We start from the raw sequence: 22,984 nt of genomic DNA on the forward strand, positions 1-22,984 counted from the left end.
CCCAAACAAACAAAAAAAGACCCCAAAAAACCAATATGGAAAGCAACTCTTTCAAGACTTAGAAAAAATACATATTGTGAAACTTCATTTTGTAACCTGTACAGTACAAAACAAATGTGGCTTTACTAGACTTGTCCCATATCAGAGCAAAGTCAAGAGCAAGCAACAACTTTTATTTTAAAATATCTGTAAGTCTGCAAAACCCCCTGAACTGGGGGAGGGAGCACTTAAACAGTGGATCTGGTAACTGGTGGCTCTTTCATGGGGGAGAACCTAGAGACGCCTGAGAACTGGGCGATCGCACCTCCTGAGGTGGAACAGGAGTTGGTCACGTTCTGTACCGGGGCAGAGCTGCCCCCTGTTCCTGTGGAAGCTGGTGCCGGCCGTCGGCCCTGCTGCGAGGGGCTGTGGGGTTGCTGCGGGGTTGTCAAGCCTAACGTAAGCTTAAGGCGAGCGTGCTGTCACCGCAAACGAGCCCCCTGGTATGTCAGCCTGCCTTAGAAGGGGTTGCCTGTGCAGGAGGTGGTGTGGCCAGTCGCGGGAGGACGTCCCTCTCCACTCTGCTGAGCCCCAGTTCGGCTGTGCCAGTGCTGTGCCCCGCTCTGCAGCCCCGGCTTCAGAAGGCTCCGAGGGCTCGTGGCCATTGGGCAGAGGAGCACCGAGATGGCTGCAGCGAGAGGCTGAAGGGGGTGGTGGGCTCCTTGAGATTGTCCGAGGGGCAGATATCAGAGAAATCTTCCACTCCTCAAAGACGATAAAGCCACCACTTTCTTGGCAGTGAGCGGGCAGCCAAGGAGGGGCAGTAGCCGGGGCAGTTGGTGCTGGGGCTGCGGCTGGTGATGCTGAGCTGGGCCATGCGGACAGGGCAGCAGCGTACCTGCGGGGCGGCCGGGGGGTCTCCATCCTTGGAGTCTCATGGGTGGGCTCTCGTTCACTTGGGGCAGGGAGTAGGAGAGCCCCAGAGGTCCTTTCCTCCAGTATTTTCTGATTTTTGGGGTGTGCTGTTGCTGCCTTATGTCAATGCACATTTACTTTCTGCTTTGCTGTGTGGGCAGTTGTTTCGTAGGCCTGGTAACTCCTGTTGTTCCCTCCAAAATGATTATAAACTCCTGTCTTTTCCCTCCTCCCCCTTTTTTTTTTTTTTTTTTACAGCTGGATCACATAGAAGTGAAGTTTGCTTCTGAAGCAGAAGATAAAATAAAAGAAGACTGCTGTCCTGGAAAACCATTTTCTGTATTCAGAACTGAGGTAAAATCAGAAATTCAGATACTGGAAGTCTGACAACTTGCTTTAAAAAAAACCCAGACGAAAGCAAATATGCCATTTAAAAACTGCCTAATGAAGCACAAATGTTGGATTTATTTTGTCTTTGACCCAGCAACCGTTCAAACCGAGAAACATTTCCTGAAGCAATTATGACATTTTTTTTTCCTTCTGCTGTATGGAGTCCTGAATGTGACAGTGATGGCTCTTCCGGTCAGCACAATTTAATGATTTGACCTGAAGACTGTTAAAACGAAGTGGCCTGAATATTTGCATACTCTTGTATTTATTTCTTTCAACTGTATGCCTCAATTACTGCTGTTCAGATAAGGTAGATTATATTCTGGTTAACACATGGGCCAAACATAGAGAATTGAGATGGTCCTGTGCAAGTATGGCTGAACTTCACCGCTGTTATTCAGAAATTGTGGTGTTGCTTATTATACTCACTTTAAAGTATTATAGATTCCCATGCAAAACTCTGTATTACTTGTTTGTTGATTCCTAAAGTGTTTTTTAATACTTTCTGTGTTTATCCGTTAGTTTATGATGAGCTAATAATTTCCATTCAGCTGCATAAAAATAAAACCTTTCAGAATTATTCCTACAGCTGTGTCATGGAGTCTTGGAAGAATTAGTGAGTAATGTGTAAGATCAATGAAACTTTACAACAGTGGTATCGTGTATGCATATTTCTAGCTCTAACGCTTTTCCACAGTAAAAAATTCATTGATTTCCCTAAATATGTCCTAAAAACTTGTGCATGCACTAGCGTGTATTTTAAAGAGTTAGGGGACTACGTGTACTCTGCCACTGGCAGGCAGCATCTCCGAATGAAGTTTATCCATCCAGAATATCTGTTGATGGAAGATGTTTATTTGTTTTAGTTTCATGTTCCTCTGAGGCTTGGATCACAAATATAGATTCTCCTCTAATGTTTGTGTTACTTTCTTCCAGCCCAGTGTGTCTGTGTTTTTGGTGAACCCTCAACCATCAAATGGCCACTTCTCTACAAAAATTGAAATCAGGCAAGGAGACAACAGAGAAATGGTGATCAGGCGCTTAATGAAGATGGACAGAGGAATCAAAGGTAAACGCTAGCGCAAATGTACAGCTATCACATGCTGCTTAGAGTAACATTTCCAGGAGAGCAGTGGGAACAGAAGGCTGCTGAACTTGGCTGCCTCTTGCTTCTTCACTTTCCGAGTAGTTTGCTGTCTGGTAACTTTATGCAGGGCTTTCGTGCTGCCACGTAAGTTCCAGAGGTGATGTGCACTGACAAGACAGGAGAGATGCTGCTTTCATCTTTGTCACCATCTCATTGTGTGGCACTGAGAAAGTCTTGGCCGCTTGCTTGTTTTTTGCCTTTTTGCAGTTGGAATAAAAGCTGCCTCTGAAGAGGTCTGCTACGGTCAGTTTAAATGTTTGTGGTATCTTGACAGGCTAAAGGTGGTCTTTGTAAGCAGCAGTATTTCAGGGTGAGTGCTTTTCCTCAATTTTTCTTGGAAATAAGCAATTTTTTTTCTAGCCTACTTGTTGATAATTTTAGTATTCCTTGCTTCTCCACCTGCTTGGAAGGATATTTTAGGAAAACACAGAATAGCATGATAAGATTTCTCGTGGGACATAACTGTAACAAGCATGAAGTTTCTGGCCAGTATAATGAAAGAAAATAGCTTTCCTAAAGGAACAGCAGCTGTGTTTTTGTTGAAGAACACGGGAATTAAGTCAAATAAATCTGAAGCACTGTGAGCTGGGTATAAAAGGAAAACTGGACTTCATCCAAAAGCTTGTGACAGCAGAGTCGTCTTCTCTTTCAACAGGTTGTGTTTATATTAATGTTTATCTGTAGAACAGAGACAGCTACATACTGATCATGGTGCACACAGAGAGCAATGTATGATAAAAGTACGTAGCAAAATACAGGCAGGAGAAATGTGTACTTTATACATAATGTACACTAATACAGAAGTACTTTGTACATAATGTACACTAATACATAAGACACAGATGTGTACTGTACACACAGTAGGTGTGTGTCTGTATCTGTAGCCTTCTGCTACATATCTGTGGATATTTTCAAATGATGGAAACCAAATGGGGTTAACCAGTGACTCTGACTCGCTCTCTTCGAGAAGGTGTCCCTGTTCTGTTGGGGCACAAGGGCCAGAAGGTTGTGCCTTAAGGAAGGCTTGGCTGAAATATCCCAGGCTTCCTATAGATTTTTCTTGGTCTGCTTATCAGTCTCTTATTCGTGTGCATTTTAATAGGGAATTGTATTTAAAACAACTCTCACCTTCCCCTTCCTCCCAGTCTCTGAAACTCATTCCTCAGAAAATGATACCATCACTGCTCATTACTGAGCTGTCCCAAAGCCAGATCAGGCAGATTCAGTGCTTAGAGTGGAGTATTGGGGGCTGGCGTTTCTGTGCGCGTTACCCCCTTTCTGCTGGTAACTGGCAGTGTAACCACTGGATGACAGCTTTGTGGTGGCTGTAAATCATAACATGAATGTTATTCCTGAGAGAACGTATTTCCTTGGGGCAGGTATGGAAGTACCAAGTATCAAGTGTCATTTTGATTAATTCGGTTGGTACTATAGCTTGTGTGTAGGTCCAGTAGCCTAACTAGCCAGTCTCTTCACTGCAGATCTCTCTAAAGTGAAGCTGATGAGGTTTGATGATCCTGTGCTTGGGCCACGCCGTGTTCCAGTCCTTGGCAAAGAAGAAGCAGAGAAAACGCCTATTCTGGAGCAAGCCATCTTCCACATTGACCTGGACGAGAAACATGTTCACGTTACTGAGAATGGCCTGACAAAGGATGTTGGTGACACAATTGTTTATCTAGTTCATTAAACTGACGCATACCTGGCTTGATCCCTGGCAGTGAGAAGGTTCCTAGAGTGACTTTGAAAGGGTCTGTAACAAAGATGAGCATTTTTTCTATTTAAAAAAATCCCACCCAAGCCAACCTAATCTTGCATGCAAGTTCTAAATAAAAAAAGTATTTTCCTCTGGCCCTTTGGCTTTTCTTTAAAAGAAACAGTTATCCGGGAAGTTAACATTGCGAATCTTCCATTTTCAGCTGTGGCCGGTGTTTTCGGAAGCAATCTGGAGTACCACACTCAGAACCTCTCCCTCCTAAATAGGCTAGGATCTGGGTAGAGAAGTTCGTTGTAAATCTCGTATAATAGAGAGGAAAAAGTTGCTTGCACACTTCTGTATTTTGCTTTTCAGTAATCCAGGTGACTGAACATCCTGAGGGCACTTTTACACAGACTCGCAGTTCCGAAGTAATTTAATACTGAAGAACTCTCAAGCGTGAGTTAAATATAAAAGTTTCCATGCTTCTCAGCTCTTAAAATGGGAGCCCCTGTAGCAAATGCTGTTAAAAACTTGACTTTTCCTTCCTTATTCTTTCAGAAGACTATATGTAAATCTATTTTAAGTAGAAAGGTTAAGTGTTCTTTTAATATATTTTGGAACTGTGATGGTTGTTAGTAATTTCAGGGCTATTGCAGGCTACTTTTTTGCTTTTTTGAGTTAGGAATCATCACAGACAGCTTCAGGACTTCTGTCTGCACATTCGTGAAGGTGACCGGTGACAAACAGCAGACTGTGTTCTGTGCCGTTGCTCCGTGGCAGTTTCACGATGCTCGATGCTCAGTATGGCTTCACGTTTGAACTTCCTCTAATAATACGTTACGGCCTGGGAGGAAAGAGCAGCGCAGGAGCCCGAGCCTGCCGTGCCGAGGGCACCGAGCGCTGCTGGCCGGGTGTGCTGTTCGCTGCCTGTCCCTCTGTTACCCCCTGGAAAAGGCAAGCTGTGTTTGTGGTTCTACAGACGCAGCGCGAGCTCCCCTTTGCTATTGCTTCTCCCCAGCCCCGCTAAGCAAATACCCCAGTGATCCTCTAAAAAGGTTTGCTTGTCAAGAGAAAAAAGGCGATGGCAGTCCCTGGGTGCTGGGGATCGGCAGGTGGAAGGGCCAGGGCTCAGCGCTGCTGCTGCTGTGGCGCTGGGAGAGCGGCTCTGCCAGCCCGAGCCCCGACGGGCCGGTTAGCTGCTGGAATACCAGCGGGCAAGGGCAGTGCCTGTGCTGGGTAGCGGCGTCTGCTTGCTGGCTCGGGTGCTTGTCCCTCGGTGCGCTGCACTGGTGAGCAGCTGCCGGAGCCTTCTCGGAGCAGCCTTGAGAGGAGCCCTGGGTGCAGCACGGCCACGGGTGCAGCCCGTGTGCTGTCATGTCCCTTCGCCGCTGCAGATGGGACTTGGATCTTTGCTAAAGGCTTACTTTTGTGTTTCACTCTTAGTGAATTCCTCTCCAAACTGGAAAAATAAGCCCCAGCACACACATCCAGTGCTGCTTCTCATCCGTGGCTGTTTTCGTTGGGTGTTTGGAGCTGGTTTTCAGAGTGTGATGATACAGTGCCTGTGCTAGTGCTGCTCTGGTACACACCTTTGAGCACTCCGTTTTTCTGTTCAGTGTGTGGATGTTTCACACCCAGGTATCACCTTGGGATTTCTTGCTCTCTTGACGGTTGCTTTCCAGCGCAAAGAGTTGAACGTGAGAGGGGTCCTGCTGTCACTCGGTGCTGGGAGCCCCCTCCCTCCCGCCAGGCAGGCTGCCCCGGCGTCTGCCCGGCCACAGCGTGGTGGCAGGAAAATGAGGTGTTTCGCCATTGGGACTGCAGAGCCTCCTGAGCATCCGTCACCGCAGAAACGGGAACCTGGTCTGAACTCTGCGCTCGCCGGAGGAACTGCAGCCACCTGGGCGGGAAGTTGAAATGTCCTCTGCGCTGGAGACTTCGCACCCGGCTCTGCTGCGGTAAGCGTGTGAGCTCTGGCGGTGTGGCACGGTGTCTTGGGTCGGCGCGGGGAGAGGGGCTCGAAGTCTGGCAAAGATTCCAAGTGGCGAGGGGCCGGTGTGCTCACAAACTGGGGGTCTTGAATATCGTGCTCGTTTAGCTGGCTCCCTCTGAGCGAGTTTGGCTGGAAGGCTGCGAACCGAAGTCTCTTACAGAAGATGAGAAAAAGGATTTGGGGTTTCCAAATCAGCGGAGGCGGATGCAAGATTCGCTCTGTCGTCTCCAGACGAGCAGGCTGACACAGGACAGACACCCGGTAGCAGAGGCAATGCCTCGTGGAACTGGAGCCCTTGGACTGCCCCTTGGACCTTGTCAGCGGGTGCTCTTCCCGCCTATGTGCATTTCGATCACCCCTGCTCCGCAGAGAGCAGCTGAGGGTTGGGTGAAGCGAGCTGATCGGAAAGGTTTCCTGAATTTCCTTGTCCAAAAGCAGCTTTATTAGTTCCAAGAAGCAGGGATTATAGTGATAAAACCCCAATATATTGACAAAGCAGCAGCAATATAATCTGAGCAGATAAAAATTAGAGTTTTAGAACAATAAATATTGCTTCTTTGGACTTTCATGGTCTGTGGGGTTCCTCCCCTTCAGCCTTGCCTTTTCCCTTTCCCTTTTCTGTCCGGAGAACAGAGACTTGCCCACCAGTGTTTGGGAGAGCTGGTTCCTAAGTGGGGCTGTGCACGTGCCCTTTATTTTTTCTGCTGTGAGGGGCTAGGTAAACTGCAGTGGTGTTTCTTACAGTCTCAGTGTTCAAGCAAATCAGCCAAATTCGTTGTTAATGAGCAAGACAGAGTGAAAAAGCTGGAATTTTTGTCTACAGTGGTTTGTGGCTTCCAGGAGATGTCAGTGCTGTGCTGGCTGATGGGCTCTTTTCCCAGTAAGAGCTAGTAACAGGATAAAGAGGCTTTTTTGGTATTAGGTTTCCCACACTGTTAACAAAATTCTGGCCTTACTTAGTAGTCTTCCTGTTACAATTTTGGTCAGAGAAATCTGTAAAGAGGACCTGAACTGAGCCGGTGTTGGAAGTGTATAGCTGCACAGCTGTAACGAAAGGGTTACTGCTGTTATTTCCTGGCTCGTCCGGCTTTCTGCCGTAGCGCCGTAGGAGATTTCCTTGGCTCTGAGCCCTTCGCGTTCCCTCTGTTCAGGAGAACGCGCAGACGCTGTTCTCTGACATGGTGACATTAATGACATTTCTTACAGAAGGAAGTTGAAAAGTTTGGAGACGCTCAGAGGAACAGCCAGTGCCACCGGCCGCGTCTCCCCATCCCCGGCCGAGCTGGAGGGGGCCTGGCCCGGACAGCCATGTCCGCAGTGGAAGGCAGAGAGCAGGCTCTTCCTCTCTCAGCTGTTTTCCAGAGCCAAAGGAGCAGATCTCGGTGACGCGGCTCTGCTGCCCAGCATGGCACGTCCAAGGGAAGCAGCAGGTTCAGGTCATTCTCCTGTGCGTGTCCAGCTGGGAGCTGCTCGCGTCGTGGAGGAGGTGGCAACAGGCAGCCGAGGCACCGTGAAACCTCTTCCTTCTCTGTGCCCCTGCTGCAGGTACATGGTAGATCTGTCTTGTTTGAAAAACAAAATGCAAACCCCTCGTGCGTTGAAGCTCCCTGGCCGTAGCAAAGCGGCCTGCTCTGGGCCCGCTGGCGGGGTGTGCCGTGTTTTGGCAAGGAGAGCTCTGCGGGAGCAACGAGCTCGCGGCTGCCTAGCAGATGTGCTAAAGCTGCGCTTAACTTCTCATGCACGGGATCTGGCTCTGTCCTGCCAACCCGATGCGGCTGAATGCTGTAATTTGGGAGCCTCCTGCTGCGTGGGGTTGGGGGAGAGGGGATGAGGAGCTGGGAGCTGTGTGACATCACGGCGTCGGGTGCGCTGATGTCACTGGTCCGTGTGCTGGGGCTGCTCCCAGGCATCTGTTTGCACGCCTGGCTGGAAGTGGTTGCTCCGCTGGCAGGAGGAACGTCTCTGAGGTGCCGTCGCCGTTTGTTCTTGCCTGAGTAATGCCTGAGAACAGGACTTCCTTCCTTTCTGGTCTCAAGTACAGACTCAAGTTAGGAGCCCCATCCTTGGTTAACACCATAAATAATCTGGTATATATCTATGTATAAAATAAATCCATATAGAAACTATATAGCTGATGAGAAATGAATGCTCACAGTTGCATATTGCACTGTAAAATACCTCTCTGCAGTGAGACTTGGGTAGGGCTCCTCTTACTCAGGAATTCAGTGCAGAGCAGTTCATTAATCCCTCCAGGCTTTGCTGCCGGAAGAGGGAATTATTGGCTCCGTGGCATCAGTAAAGTATCCAGAATCTATATTTTGTTTAAAGCAGAAACTGTTATTCTCCAACAGTGCCTTATTGTGTCAGAAGGATCGCGTGACCTTTGGTGAATTATTTTCCGCTGAAGTGGGGAGCAGCAGAAATCACTGTGCCAGAGCTGGAGATGCACGTCAGCTGCCGAGCTGGGGAGAGCTGCCCAGGAACAGCTGCTGGTGAGGCTGGTTTAGAATGGTCATTTTTAATATTTGTACCGTGCTTTTGAGGATCACCGTTCGTATCCATCGGCTCTTGAACTGCCTGTGTGGCAGTGGTGGGCCTTGGTGCTGTTGTGGAGCTGGACTGCTGGCTCTATCTGGTTAAGGTGGAAGGAGGACATCCTCATCCTCGTCGTCATCCTCGTCCCCATGCGCTGGGCTTCTGGGGCTTGGGAGCCCGGTGAGAGGCTGGCACCACCAGCGCGTGGCCAAAACTTTCCATCCAGGAAAAGCCAATGTTGGCCCTTGAAGCCCCTTCCAGTGAGATTGTGACTGGTTTGTTACGCTACCAGCAGGACTGGAGAGCTGGAGATCTGATGGCAGCACGGCTTTTGGCACCCGAGAGGCAGTGTGTGGTGGTACGGCTGCGAGGAACTGGAGTCCTTATGGGTACTGTAGTTTGCTCTGGAAGCACTCGTGCCTGGCTGTAGGTGTGGAGGGTGGTGGAGATTGGCGTGGAGCTCAGCAGCAAGGAGACGCGGGAGCACGCGAATCCTTGAAAGGCAGCTGCTGTAAACCAAAGCAAAATGGTAGCGCTGATCCCATGAATCGTCTTTCCTCCTCCACAAGGCCACTCGAACTACGTAGTGTGCACGTGATTAAAGATGGGCAGGCACTTTCGGTTTTGTGTGTTCTTGTTCCTTTCCCGACTCGTAGCAGAGCAGCAGGGAGCCCGTGAGGAGCCGCCCAGCGTGGCCATCGCCGCTGCCGTGGGGACTGGGCCACCGGCCTCCGCGATGGCCGCTGCGACAGGGCCCTCTGCGGGAGTTTGCGCGGCGCCTTGTTACTCCCCGTGTGCCTCCGTAGTTCCCGCAGCAAAGAAACGCTGGGGTAGCAGCGCGGTCGGGCCCGTTGCTGCTGCCTGTCCCCCCGCGGTGCCCGGTCGGCAGCTGCGGCGCGGGGGACGCAGGAGGGGCCGGGCCGTGTCCCCCAGCCTCCCCGCCAGCCGTCGGCCCCGGTGCCGGGGTCTGCGGTGCCGCGCAGCGGGCAGGGAGGCACCGAGCAGCGCGGAGGCGAAGCTGCCTCTTGTCCGTGGCGTCGAGGGGACTCGGTTGTTGCTCCCCTGATCTGTAGGCAGTGGCTGTTAGAGTGATTTCTGATCCATTAAGCAGAGATGTGTGTCTAATGGGAAGAATTTTTATTTCTTTTGATGTTTTATTTCTTTAGTAACAGATTGGGCTTTTGCGTCCTTTTTTGTCTTTATTTGGGCTGGGGTCACATCACTTTCCTCCAGGTTCCTTTTATGTCTTTCATAATGTGTGAGGAGGAGAGAATCATCACTGCTAATTTGCATTAAGGATGTGAGTTAGATTCAAAGGCACAGAGTACTTCAGCGGTGCTCTCTGAAAATAGTGCTTTGGGTTTTGTTCTGCCACCGCTCTGAAAGCTGGGCTGCTCGTTTGATGGAGGGAGGTTTATAAAGCTCCCTGGCTGAACACGTGGAAGCCGGGGTCTGCGGCTGTCTGCTGGACCCGAGACAACCGAGGGGTGAAGCAGCCCGGGCTGGGGCGGCGGCAGTGCCAGGGCTGGAGCATCCGCAGCGAGCCCAGCGGTGCCAGCGCCCCGGGCCCTGCTCCGGGTTCCTGCCCCGCGCCTTTCCCTGCTCCCAGACCGCGCGTGGAGAAGGCAGGCGTTGATCCTTTCTTGGTTTCTGTGTTGGCTGGATCAATTGGGTCACAAGAACGTGCTGCAAGTGCTAATTCCTTAAAAGAGGGGGCACAGCTCTGACCCCCAAACCTGTGCTCCGCACAGCCGTGAAGGAGCCCTTGTCCAACCCAAAGGACCCTCCGTCGGTGCGTTGTGGTTCCCTTGCCGTGCCAGCTGCTCTCACAGGTACAAGTCCAGGCGGTCTCCTCATCCCAGAGTGGTGGGAGGGCTGAGGGCCGCTTATTTCCCAACTTTTGGCATTTTTAAAGAACTTGCTTAAATACTGCAGGGGTTTCATAAACAGGGACTGAGCGATGAGTTTAAGAGAACAGGAAGGATTATATTGTTATAGCAGTACATTGTTTAAAGTACTGGTACTGTGGTTATAAAACAGATTTAAACCATATGATTCCATGGCAAAGGTTCGAGAGCTTTGGTTCTGCTGGCGATGGTGTGTTGTGCGGGGTGTCTTTACCCCCGAACTACAAATAAAAGGCAATGCAAATGGCTTGCAGGCGACTGCGATAGCAAAGTTCTGTTGAATTTATTTTGGGCATCAGCAGTGGGAGAGAAAGCTGAACACCCAGGTGGGAGTCAGCACTGCCCTCCTGGGTACTCTGAGGGTGATGCAGTTGGTACCCGCCCCGCCTTTGCCTTTGCTTCTGCAGACTGAGGTCTGTCGTCACTGCTGTTGGGGGTACAGCTGGCAAAGGGCTTTCATGCTCCCAGCTGACAGCCCCAGCGCAGCTGGCAGGAGATGACACCCGGGCCCTGCGTGTGGTGGGACTCGATCCAGTGCTGGGGATGGCGTTTGCCGTACAGACGGGGAATTTGTTGGAACTGGAGCAAGGTTTTGAAATACAGACGCAGAGCATTTGGAAAACATCCCTCTTTTCCTCTGGTGTAAATCTGTAGGGGATCTGAGAACTTCAGCTGACGTCTTGCTTGTCCAGCAGCGTTAAGGAATTTGGGACACGCAGCTGTGCAGGTTTATTGCCCAGATGTGCTCGCCCCACTGTTGGGAGCGGGGTTGTGTCTGCGTGGGCAGCTGCTGTGGAATCGCACAGCGCGGGGCGGACGCTCTGCAGTAGGCATCGCCGTGGAGCCGGGCAGCGGGGAAGGAAGAGCCCGTTCAGGGCCAGGGGCTTGCACCCGCCGAGCATCCTCACATCCCACTTTTAGTGAAAGCTGTGGGGGTCCAGCACCCCTCAAAACCTGTCTTCCTGTGTCGAAGGTGTGTTGGGCAGAGGATCCCAAGCATGGAGCTACCCCGGCACCGGCGCGGAGGGCATTCCACTGGAGTGGGTCTGGGTCTGGCCCCTGAGTTCATCACTCGTGCTGCGCAGTGATCTTGGTGGGGTGTGCGGGGTGAGGTGGAGGAGCTGGTCCTCGGTTGTGCCGTGAGTGCAAACCCTGCTCACTCCTTCTAGGGGACCCTTGGAGGAGTCCGGGGGGCCGGAGCCGTGGGCTGCCACCGAGCCTTGCCCGACACTGCTGCTGAGCCGAGGGCGTCTGAGCTGAAAACCTCCCAGCGAGGGAGCCTGTGTCACGATTCCTTCTATCCACCCTGTCCTTCTCCCTCACCACCCACCACACTAAATGCCTTGTCTTTAAAAATAAAATGTGTGAGTATTTTACAGCAGTCTCTCTTCTGCTTCTCGTCCCCTCCGGTATGTGAAACCTGAATGTAATGCCCAATAACCCCCTGCTGCTGCCAGGTCATCGCATCACAGCAGTTTCCTGACCCAGCAGTGGCTGTGAGGATGTGACCCTAAATTGCCATCTTCAGCTGGGACTCGTGCTCTGAGAGCTTAGAGCAGCTTCTCTTGCTGTTCTTGGGAGAGCAGCGGTGACCCACGCGTTCTGCAGCTGAGGAGCCTGCAGCAGCAGGGCAGTGCTGCACGCGTCGGCACGCGGCGAGGCTGGGAGCGGGACCAGTCCCCGTCCCGGCCTCCTGGGACTCGCTTCGAGCCGGGTCGAGCGGAGCAGGGTGCTGAGCTCCCTCTTGGCCAGGGGCTTTAAAGCACTTCAAAAAAGCCAAGCAATGCTTAGTGCTAAATACTATCATTATATTTGCTTCTGGGGCAAAGAGCGTCAACACCAGAAAGCAGGAGCTCAGGCTCAAGGGCTGAAGCCAGCGCTGGCTGGTGAGCCGGAGAGCAAAGCCCTCGTCTCCTGGCCTCGCCGGGTGCTCCAGCCGCTGGAGCAGCAACCCTAAGGAAGACGTTGAAAATAAACATTCCTGTTCTTTTCATGCAAAAGGCTTTAATGGTAACACAGCCGGTTCCAGGGGATGGGGTGCGCCGGGCGCGGGGAGCCTGGCCACCAGCTGTGCGTTTCCCGGGGGGTGACCCCCGCGTGTGTGCTGCAGCCCTGCTCTGCCGCCGCCCCGTCCCCTGCGCAAGGTGCCACGGTCCCCTCGGCTCCAACTCATTTAATGCATCTACGGGCTACAGGTCTAAACGTTAGTGCTATAAACTTAGGTGAATAGACTTCCGAAAACTTAAAATGTTTTTAAACCGTTGTTTTTCAGTTACAGAAATACAAAATAAATATCTTGAAGATTAATACAAAACAGAAAATGAATATCTTTGTTTATTGACCTCTTCCTTCTCCCTAGTAGTATGTTAAATTGAAAAACCTCTTTTAAAAAATGAACTTCACATCATGGAAAAATATTAAGCATCACTGAGTTTGTACAAGTGTCTCTGAACAATAAACTAAATGTATGTATTTTATTTATTCCTCCTACCCACCACCAAATAAGAGAAGATCATATGTCTTGTTGTTTCTAAACCTATACATGTAAAAATAGTAATTTCTGTTTTCTTATTTATAGTAACACGACTGTAACATTTCGTTATAATGTTTCCTGGGCTCGATGCACAAAGACAACAACGAAGTTCCCTGGTCTGCTGTGCGGGGGATCGAGGTAAACGGCCTCTTGTTGATCCCTGCTGCCTTTAGGACTTATTTCAGTTGGAACTTTGGTATAGAGAGATGTGTTTTCCCCTTCCCTTACAGGTATGGTCTTCAGCAGCCTGACCGCCGCCGGGCGTCTCTTGTGCCAGCCCACCGCGTGGTTTCGGACCCGCTCGCACCTTCCCAGTTGGGACGGGTACAGAGTGAGGAGCTTGCGCAAGCTCCCGCTGACCTCCCTGGTAAGCCCCATCACTTCACCTGGACGGTTTTGGGTTCTGAACACTGATTTCATGAACATTTTGAAATGTTACTTTTTAGATGGGGGAGATACTGAGACTTAAGGCAAAAAAAACATGAAAAACTTAAAGTCTATAGCTATTATTACACTTAAAACATGTAGTTGTACAAATGAACTGCGATAATTTCTGGGCGATGACTAAACCTCCTAAAATAGTGATAAATATACACGTGAACTTACACATTCCTGGACTGCTCCAGTGTTTCCAACTGAACTGCTTTGGGGCCAATGCTTGCGTTCCCCTTTCCTGGAGCTAGGGCTGGAGGGGGGACGGGGTGATGGGCCACCCCTCCTCCCGCTCCGGCTGTGCCGGGGCTCCGGGGCGAAGCTGCCGGCCGGGAGAGCTGCACGGGGTGGGGGATCTTCCGCAGAGGCTGCTTGTTCCCTTGGGCTGCTTTCCTAAGCTGCCTTCTGGGGTTTTCTGAACCTAGAGGAGATGCTTGGTGTTTTAAGAGTTCCTGTTTTGCTTTGGTGGCTTATGAAAAATGAAGCCGGATGAAGTCAGGAAACGGAACACTTGGAAGCAAGCGTTCGTTAAAACCCCTGGTGACTGAGGATGTCGCGTGGGTTGGAAGTCTGAATGCACCACAGCCTCAGAGGTGTTTTTCTAACGTTAGTGTCAGAAAACGGGCCTTTACCGAGGGGAGAGCAGGCTTGTTGGCAGGCTGAAAGAAGCAACTATCTGGTGTCACGCAGACTGTGCTCTTCCACTAGCCTGTCGGGATTGGCGTGGTTTTTTCGTACAGCCCAAGGTTCTTGGAATCACCGGGTCATGGTTTAAAACAACAAAAAAATCCCCCGGCCTTCCATGTGAAAAGAGGAGCCGTCGCGGCAGTGGGAAAGAACCCTTGAGCAAGCGTGTCGCAGGCTCGGCGGCCGGGCAGGGTCTCTCTCGTGGTCGCTGAGCCCCCGCGCACCCCTCCTCGGCTGCCCGTGCCCGAGCGCAGCCGGCGCAGCCTCCAGCCTGGCCATCCCTGCTGCGGGCAGCGCGGCGTTGGGGGGCACCGGCCGGGCGCGACGCTAGGCGCTCTGTGTGACCGCGGTACCCTCTGGCACGGCTCACGCCTTCCGCCCGCAGGATCGCTGGGTGCTCTTTATCGCAGAGCAGGGACGGATCCCAGGGGACTCCCCATGGTCCCCAGCCTGGCCGCGGTCCCCGGGCTCCCAGCAGAGCTGGCTGCCAGCGAGCTCCCTCCCGAGACTGAGCATCATCGCTTCAGCCTCCCTCGTGGCACGCGGTGGGAGAGGCTCATCTGGACCCAGTGCTCCAGCTCCGGTGTGGACTGGGACGGGGGGCTGCTCGGCATCCCGCTCTGTGCCCGGGACGAGCTGCCGCTGGCTGAGGCGGGAGGCGTTCTCCGCGTGATGGATGTGGAGAGCATTGGTTAATGCGATGTTTCCTTACCTCTGCCGCCTCTGCTCGTCATTAATCAGGAAACGTGTCTGCGGCTCGAGCTCGGGGGGGCAGGTTACTTACTGAAGCACTCCAAGGTCTCTGCCAGGCTAGGCAGGCAATTAAAGCTGAGCTGATGAATGATCTGATTTGGGCTCCAATTCATTAACTAATCATAAGAAACCAGCAGATAGAAAATAAGCCAAATCCAAGAACTTGCGAGAGGTTCATTAATGTCCCTCTGTCCCCGTGCGCTGCTTAAGGCCCCTCTCCAGAGCTCCCTTCCTGCGCCCCACTGACAGATGTGACGCTCTGGGTGCTCAGAGCCCGCGCCTGCAGCCCGGGGGCAGAGGACGACGTATTTTCATTACAGAACTACGTTATGCTGCAGTACACCTGCAGTTGTACCTTGCCTTTCCTAACATTGTTTCCCTTGCGCTCTGCTTCGTGTGATGGTTTGTGGCACAGCCGGAGGCTGCGGCCTCGGCGGCTGCGCAGGGCTGGGTGCGGAGCGGTCTCTCCAGAGCTCTGAGGGTGCAGAGGGGAGACATCGCCATGGGGAAAGGGCTGGCCTTCCCCTGTGGGCCCTCCTGCCAACGCGGGGATGACAAAACAGGACCCCAGTGCTGATGTCTAACCTCTCTTCACTGGGGAAATGGGCTGAAGAGAGTCTGGAGGGTGGGAAGACCAGAGGGGAGTTAAATGATATCTATATAAAAAGAACAGAAACTCTTGAAGAGCTCGCCCACCTCCACGTAAAGCTGCCACCCTCCTGCCAACATGTGATGCCTCCCTTTTCATTGCTACCCAGTTGAAAAAAAAAAAAAGAAAATCAGATGACAGCAGCCAGGGAGGGACAGGGGTTTGGAGCAGATCCTCGTGGAAGGTGCAGCGTGCTTCAGGTCAGCAGCCCAAAGCTGAAACGAAAACCATGAAGTTTTCTTGTGCTCCCAGAACCCGGTGTGGTGGTTGTGCTCGCAGAGTAAAGGTGGCTGGAGTGGCTGTTCCAGAGCAGGTGTTCTCAGGCTGGTGCACGTAGAGCACTGCTCCCCGGCGCAGTCAGCTTCCCCGTGCGGGCGAGGGCGCTTGCCGGGCACCCCTCGCGCGGGCTCCCGACGAGGCTCCCAGGCGGCTCTGCCGGATTCTGCTGCAGCCCGGCCTCGTGGGAGAGCAAGGTCGGAGCTGTAGTCCCTCTTCCTTGGGACGTTCCTTGGTGAAATGGCGCCGTCCAGATGCTTCCTCCCAGGTGTTGCCAGGGGAGCAGGGGAGAAGGCGAGGACTCAGCCGTTTGGCTCAGAGGGCTGCAGTGTGAAACCAGTGGGCAGGCTCTTCTCTGGGAACGAGAGGCTTATTAGAGCTGTTGCTTTAAAATATGTCTTGTTTTCAGTTCTCTCTCCCTACATATTTTGAATATATTTAGGGCATTTATCACCATAGCATCAAAGCACTGAAATATCCTGTGCAAGAAACTGAGAGATCTGTCCTAAAATAGCTGCCTGCTCTTTTACCAAAGCACCAATTTTGCTGTCAGCGCTTCCTTTCCTCGCCATTGCCCGTGACTGTGCCTGCACGAGTGTCAGCTTCCGCTGTCCCCCCAGCCCGATGCTGTCACTTGTGTTGTAACGCGGTGGGTGAAGGGCCAGGGCTGGGAGAGACCTGTGGTGCTCTTTGGCACGTTTGCCTTGAGGCCTCAGCACAGCGGAATGGGCTGAGCGGTTTTGCAGGCTTCCCTGCGTGTGTTATTGCTGCTGATCCTGGTACGAGAGGGTCCGAGGGCGGCTTTGTTCCGTGAAAGGCAATGTGCTGAACTGATAACGTGAGCGGTGTCTGGCTGTTGTGAGCCCAGATGTGCAGAAGGGCTCTCTGGCTCGTTAAGTCTTAGGGCACGCCGAGCACATTTGGCTTTTCCTGATGCTTTCGGTGTCCCCCGAAGCTTAGCGCAGGTGAACGGGGCCGAAGGAGGTGCCACCTTTCCTCCTGTCTGGGCTTTGGTGGCAGGGAAAGCTCCTGATGAAACGGGCACCGGGGTCTTGCAGCGCAGGGCTCACTGCCGACAACACGGGCAGATCGTTGACCGGAGCCGCCGCAGAGCCCCTGGCTCGTCGTCTTGGCCCCGGCTCTCCGGGACGCCCCACTCTGTGGAGCCGGGGCCTCGTGGCTGCCCCGTGCTGCGGGGTGTGGACGCCTGGGATCGGCACCGGCCACGGCGCGTGCGCAGGGATCGCGTAGTTAATTCTCGTGTGGCTCCAACACCCGTGCCGCCGTCCTCTGCGAGTCTCGTGGGAGGCCCGCTGCTGAAGTGCCCGAGATGCTTCCTCCTCGGCGGATTACAGACTGGGTCACACCGAGCCGTCTGTCCTCCCCTTAGCACGCAGCAAGCCATCGTCCGGAGCCAGGGCTGAGCAGGCAGCCTCCTCCCCTCCAAACCAACCCTATAAATTACTGCCCGAGCTGGTCCTGAACTCACCTGATGCAATCCTGTTTATTTCTGAATGTGCTTGGGAGAAGCGGAGGTGGTCTTGGTTATAGAGCCAGCTTATGAGGTTTTCTGGTCTAGTTTTAAAGGGCTGGGAGGAGTCTTCAGCAAAGAACCGGCACGTCTGCTCTGAGACACTCAGCTGTCTCGGAGGTGGCATTGCCGAGAGTCACGTTCACCCTCTTATTCGCAGCTTGCAGCACCTTCTGTACCTGGGCAAACTGCACATTTTCAGTTTGTCGGGATTTTCTGCAGGAGCTTAAATTGTGACAGAGAGCACAAGGTGAAGAACTTATTTGTGCTGCTGGTGGTTTCTGTGCTGCTGAAAATCCCCGCAGGCAGACGCCAGCTTCCTGCTCCGCAGACAGAAAACGTCTGAAAGAGTGAAAGAGCAGGGGCTGTAGGCTAGCAATGAGTTTCCCCGTTCCTTTTTCTTAGTTCCTTCTCTGAGGCTGTGCCAGTGCTTCGGAGAGCTTCCGTTGGCCCAGGGGAGTTAATTTCGTGGGTTTTGTAGGCGATTAACCAAGGCCATGATTTTACAGCAGTTCTGGACGAAGCACAGCTGCTCCTGCCAGGAGATCTAGCGGTTGGTGGTTGTGGCTAGGATGGAACTGCTGCGCTATGAACTGGCAGTGAAGACAGAGCGTGAGAAACAAAAGCTGTTGTGCACGGGTTTGCCGGAGAGTGGTCCCAGCCGGCGAGCCGGGCACAGCTCTCCGACTCTGCCTGCTTCCCCGTGGGCTCACAGGAGGAGGCTCGAAATGGGGCCAGTGGGAAACTGGAGCTGGTGCTGCCGCGGCGGAGGGGTGGCCTGTGGCACGGTGAGTGCTGATTTCTTCCTTCTGTTACGTAGACGATGTTTCGTGCGTCTTAACGGAGACTGAAACCCATGAACTCCACTGAGGATATTTACAAGAGCAATGTCGGCATGGTGGGCGGTGGGAAGGAGTTGGAGTGAGCTCGTGGGCTGCTAGGAGGTAGCTGGCAGGTAATCAGCGGAAACCAGGCAATGAGGAGCAGCAAGACTGAACCCCCCTGCCTGCGGAGTGTGAGCGGCTGCGGGAATGGCACGTCTCCTTCCATTGTCTCTTTCCTCTCCCAATCACCTTTTCAAATGGATTCTGTGTTAAAACTCCTGGACTAAACCCAAACAGAAGAGCAAGCAACCAACCTAACAAAACTGTCTGAGTGAACCCTCCTCAAAAGGCAACGCGACCCGTCAGCCAGGAACTGACTGATTTTGATTTGTGGTTTCTTTATCCTGCAGAAGCAGGAGGGTAATGAACCGGTGTTTTGATCGCTGCGGGCTTTCCCGCAGCAGCAAGGAGATCAAAACAAACTTCACTGTTTCTGATACCTGCATGCTTCCTTCCCCCTCCCGCTCCTCTGCCGGTACCTTGCAGACACCAGAGGATTGGTTTTGTGGATGCCACGCGCCCGCCTCGCGTCCCGCTGGTGCTGGCAGCAGCCCTGGGGCAGCGGGGCTTCTCCAGCCGCGTCGGCGCAGCCGGGGCCAGGCCAGGACCCTCCCGGGCAGGGATGGATGCTGTCCTGCCCTGCTCCCGCGGCAGCTCCCCAGCTCTCCGCAAGGCTCAGACCTGCAGGTCCTGCGGGTGCCAGCGGTGGGGATGCGTGGGGACGTGGGGCATCGTGCCTGCCCCTCGCCCCGGCGCAGGGAGCGGTGGCGGCGGGGGGCTGCTGCGGGGTCTGGGGTGCTCGCCCCTCACGGGAGGGAGCGGAGGAGCAGGCGCACGGAGGAAAGCAAGCGGAGGAGTTACCCTGTCAGTTTGCAGAAATGCTGCTGTAGCTCTTCTTGACGGGGAAGGTCAGCTGCCCAGAGAGGTCCAGCGACAGCGCCTTCGGGTGCAGCGCCCGGCGCGGGTGCAGGGGGCTGGAGCTGGCGCGGGGCGAGTAGAGCGTGGCCAGCTCGGGGCCCGGCAGGCTGGCTTCTGGCAGGAGAGCCTCTGCCATGGCCGCCGGCTCCGTCCGGCTGCGCGGCAGGCTCGGGGAGGGCTGCAGGCTGTGCCGCTTGGGCGGCGGCGGGCTGTGGTTCTGGAACCTCACCGTCTTCACTTGCTGCAACGAGAAGGGAACCAGAGTCACGGGGGAAAGGCAGCCACCCCCCTCCTTACTGGGATCTTTCCCGGAGGAGCGGGAGGGCGAGCCGAGGGGGCAGCCGGCCCCTTCCCGGGGGCAGGGGATGGCAATGCCCGTGCCAGCAGCAGGGAAGGGCAGGGTGTTGGGCAGCAGTGCCACTGGCTGCCGCAGACCGAGGCGAGCCGGAACAGAGAGCCATCGCCCGTGTTGGTGGGAGAGGGCGGAGGGGACGAGCCGGCGGCAGTGCCGCACGAGGAAGGAGGGCGGCCGGTCCTGCCGTGCTCCCCCCCAGCTGGCGATGCTCCCCCGGGAGTCCCGAGGGCAGCTGGGCTGCCAGGGGCTCGTGCAGCGACTCGCTCTTCGGGTGCCGCGGGAAGGGGAAGTTGTCACCGGGGCAATTTGCAGAATGACTTTATCATTATGAAATTCCTCTCTGGCTGCCAGAGGGGAAAGAAATTTCCACTCCCAACGGCTCAGCCAGAACACCACGGGGGAAATGGGGGAGCTCTGTAGAGACCAGTCTGATGCATGGCCCGACACCCGGGGCTGTGGCGTTTGCTCATTCACTCCTAAATTCTTGGGGACCTGGGTGGGATTCTTGCCTGATACAAGACTTCAGAAAAGTCTAAGAATTGGTCACAACTGGACATTGGCTTGCACGGGAAGAGACCCTGCAGCATCCCGCCTTTCTGATGGGCTCGAGCTGAGCAGCAGCGCCAGCAGCGCAAAGATCTGATTTCTTAGGGCAGGCACCGATCCCAGTGACTTCTGGTGGGGAGGGTGCGAAGCCCTCGGGGACCTGGCCCTGGCTGGCGTGGAACGCTGGTCCCACCAGGACGGGTGGCCCTCGTCCGCAGCGGTCACCCCGGCTGTACCTTCTCGGCACTGTTGCGGGAGGTGTCCGGCTTCACCAGGATGGACGGCGGGGCTGACGCCGGTGGCTTTGGAGCTGCCTCGCTCCTTGCCGGGGGGTCTCTGGCATCCAGGGTCACCGAGCTGCAGACGGAGGGAGCTCTGCTTTCCCCTCCTCTGACCGCCAGCGCCGGCGAGGCCTCGTGGGAGAGGTTTGGCCTGGTTCCTGCCTCGGCCGCGGCCGCGCCGGGAGGGATGCTGTGCGGCTGGGCGCCGGCGTGCTGGTAGAGCTGGAGCTGCGGGGGCCGCGCCGCAGCCGTGAGAGGACGCCTGAGGGAGCCGGCAGCCGGCACGGGGGTCCCTGCCTGCCCCGGCCTCTGCAGGGATCCGTCTGCGGAGAGAGAACCGTCGCGAGGAGGTCAGTCAGCAGGAACCCGAACCCGGCCCAGGCAGAGCAGAGCGGCGGGCGCGAGCAGCGGGCGCAGCCTCGCCAGAAGCCCCGCTCCCAGGGATGCTGTGGGGCCGCGGCGCCCGGGGATGGCCACGCACCCACCCCACGCGCTGGGACCGGCGTGCGGCAGCGCCGGCCGCCTCCGTAGCCTCGGCTGGCAGCCGCTCTGCCGGGCGCTGGCATGGCCAACGAACCGAACCCTCTGTCCCCCCGTATCTGCACCAGAGCTCACGCCACAGGAATCTCTCTGCCGTGGAGAGGACCGGTCTGGTTTCTGAGGGCTTGCCCTGCCTTCTCCTGGGCTGCAAGCCCCGAACACCAGGCTGCACGGCCTCGGCACAGCGTGGCTGGGTTTTCCTGCCCGGCTGCGAGCTGAGGAGCCGTGGCACTGCGGCCCCGGGCTGCGAGGGGGAAGCCCTGCGATGAGCGGGTAGGACCGGAGGCAGCCCCAGTGAGAAGGTGGGGGGACTGTGCTGGTGACACAGGACATCTCCCACCGGCGCGCACTGCAGCGGGGCGGGAATCACCCCCTGGACACCTCCTGTGACGGGGTGCTCGCGGGCCCGCGGCGCTCCCTGCCCTCCTGCTGTCTGGTTTCTCTGCCAAGCATACGGGCTGCCAGCGCGAGCCCTGCTCCCGAGCCCTGCTCCCGAGCCCTGCTGCTGTCCCGTGCTGTTCCTGTTTGGCTGCTCTGTCCCACAGCTGCTTTCCCATCTGCGGTGCAGGAAGTCACGCTATTTCTTCTGCAGTTTCTTGCTGTTCACAAGATTGATATCCCCCCCCCAAGACAGAGCCACCCCAGGGGAACGAGTCCTTTACAGTAAAACAACTCTTAACTCTTCGGATCAATCCAGTTTTGAGCCTAAACCCACCGACAGCGGTCCATTGACACGTGCCTGCCCCCGCCGCAGCTCTGCCCGCGAGCCCTGCAGAACATGCCGCGCAGCTGCCCGAGCGCTGGCGAGTGGGTCCCGCAACAGCGTGTGTGGGCTGAGGGCACACCTTGCCAGCCTCCCTGGAAAGAACACAACCCACTGAGCTCTGCATAAGCCTTCGCAAAGAGTTTTCCTGTGCCGAGTCAAACCCCTAAGATCACCTGAACAGCCCAGCTGGGGCGAGCCGTTGGCGTGGGACGGCGGGCTGCGGTGCCGGCCCCCCGGGAGGTGCCCACCACGGCTCCCTGCCCTCCGTCCTGGGCAGGGATGCTCCCTGCAGCCCTGGGCACCTGCCAGCGAGGAGCACGTTTGGGACCTTTGCGGAGGAGGAGAAGAAGAACAGAGCGGATATGGAGGTTTCTCCCTCTAGCTCTCTGCTACATCAAGGCTTTTAACTTCACAGATTCACTGGGCAGCTCCTGCTGCTGCTTTTTGTGAAGTATCCTTTCTGACCTTCAGGCTATTCATGATTTTATGCATCTCGCATATTCCCAAGCTGAATATTTTTTCTCCTGAAACAGAAGTTATTTTATTCTCTTCATCATGCTCCTGTATGCTTTTCCTGATTTTACTATATTCTTTTTGAGTTACCCGAAATAGATGAAATTCAAGGCCAGGTTAGATGGGGCTCTGAGCAACCTGGTCTAGTTGAAGGTGTCCCTGCTCACTGCAGGGGGCTTGGGCTAGGTGACCTCTAAAGGTCCCTTCCAACCCCCAAAGCATTCTGTGATTGCATGATAAATGTTCAGGATTGGAGTTCACCAGAACTCCCCTGATGGCACAGCTGAGTTTCACTCTCTTGTTCCAAGTTCCTTTCTTAATAATTCCTAATAATACTCTAAATTAACGTTTTTTTTAAATTGCTTCTGAGCATGGAGTTGGAGCTGTCAGAGCCATCTACAACTATTCCAAAATGTCTCTCCAGTGACAAAAGTTAATTCAGGGCCCAAGGCTGGGTGTGTATCATTAGGGATTATTTCTCCCTCTGTCTGTGTATTGGCGTTTTGGCTACCGTTTTAGTGCCCTCTTGCTGGGTGTTTTGGGTTTCAAAGGTTGGTTTTGCTGGTTTACATTTTCCGAGATCGCTGCAGAGATCCCTTTTAGAGACTGATAGTATTGTCGTGGCACAGTTCATGTTTACCTTGCTGGAGCTTGCATTTCATTTTCTGTTTGCTATAGAAGGATACTTCTGTGTCTAATGGCCTCCCTTACTCTGTTGCTTAAATGTTTCTGGTTAACCAACACATTCTGAATCGTAG

General features: G+C 54.3%; 2 protein-coding genes and 1 long non-coding RNA gene across 7 annotated transcripts in view; 2 read left to right on the forward strand and 1 right to left on the reverse strand.

Moving 5' to 3' along the window:
- The window catches only part of LARS1 (leucyl-tRNA synthetase 1), a 30,732-nt gene extending 26,453 nt beyond the window's left edge, over positions 1-4,279 (forward strand). For both annotated transcript variants that reach the window (XM_075441514.1, XM_075441515.1), the window contains exons 30-32: positions 1,153-1,248; positions 2,221-2,353; positions 3,913-4,279. In XM_075441514.1, the coding sequence (XP_075297629.1) occupies positions 1,153-1,248; positions 2,221-2,353; positions 3,913-4,118 (435 nt within the window). In that variant the 3' untranslated portion in view covers positions 4,119-4,279. The remainder of the gene's footprint in view (positions 1-1,152; positions 1,249-2,220; positions 2,354-3,912) is intronic.
- A 1,248-nt stretch (positions 4,280-5,527) lies between these two features.
- LOC142363962 (uncharacterized) lies at positions 5,528-8,590 on the forward strand. Its single transcript, XR_012766056.1, has 3 exons — positions 5,528-6,085; positions 7,327-7,665; positions 8,472-8,590. It is a non-coding gene; the product is annotated as an uncharacterized LOC142363962 (long non-coding RNA).
- Positions 8,591-12,571: 3,981 nt separating this feature from the next.
- The window catches only part of SH3RF2 (SH3 domain containing ring finger 2), a 44,745-nt gene continuing 34,332 nt past the window's right edge, over positions 12,572-22,984 (reverse strand). For 2 of the 4 annotated variants that reach the window (XM_075441542.1, XM_075441539.1), the window contains exons 8-9: positions 20,363-20,730; positions 12,572-19,466 (exon numbers count right to left, since the gene is read on the reverse strand). In XM_075441542.1, the coding sequence (XP_075297657.1) occupies positions 19,173-19,466; positions 20,363-20,730 (662 nt within the window). In that variant the 3' untranslated portion in view covers positions 12,572-19,172. The remainder of the gene's footprint in view (positions 19,467-20,362; positions 20,731-22,984) is intronic. The other 2 variants (XM_075441541.1, XM_075441540.1) reach the window with 2 other exon arrangements.

Source organism: Opisthocomus hoazin, chromosome 22 (assembly GCF_030867145.1).
Source record: "Opisthocomus hoazin isolate bOpiHoa1 chromosome 22, bOpiHoa1.hap1, whole genome shotgun sequence".
NCBI classification, from domain to species: Eukaryota; Metazoa; Chordata; class Aves; order Opisthocomiformes; family Opisthocomidae; genus Opisthocomus; species Opisthocomus hoazin.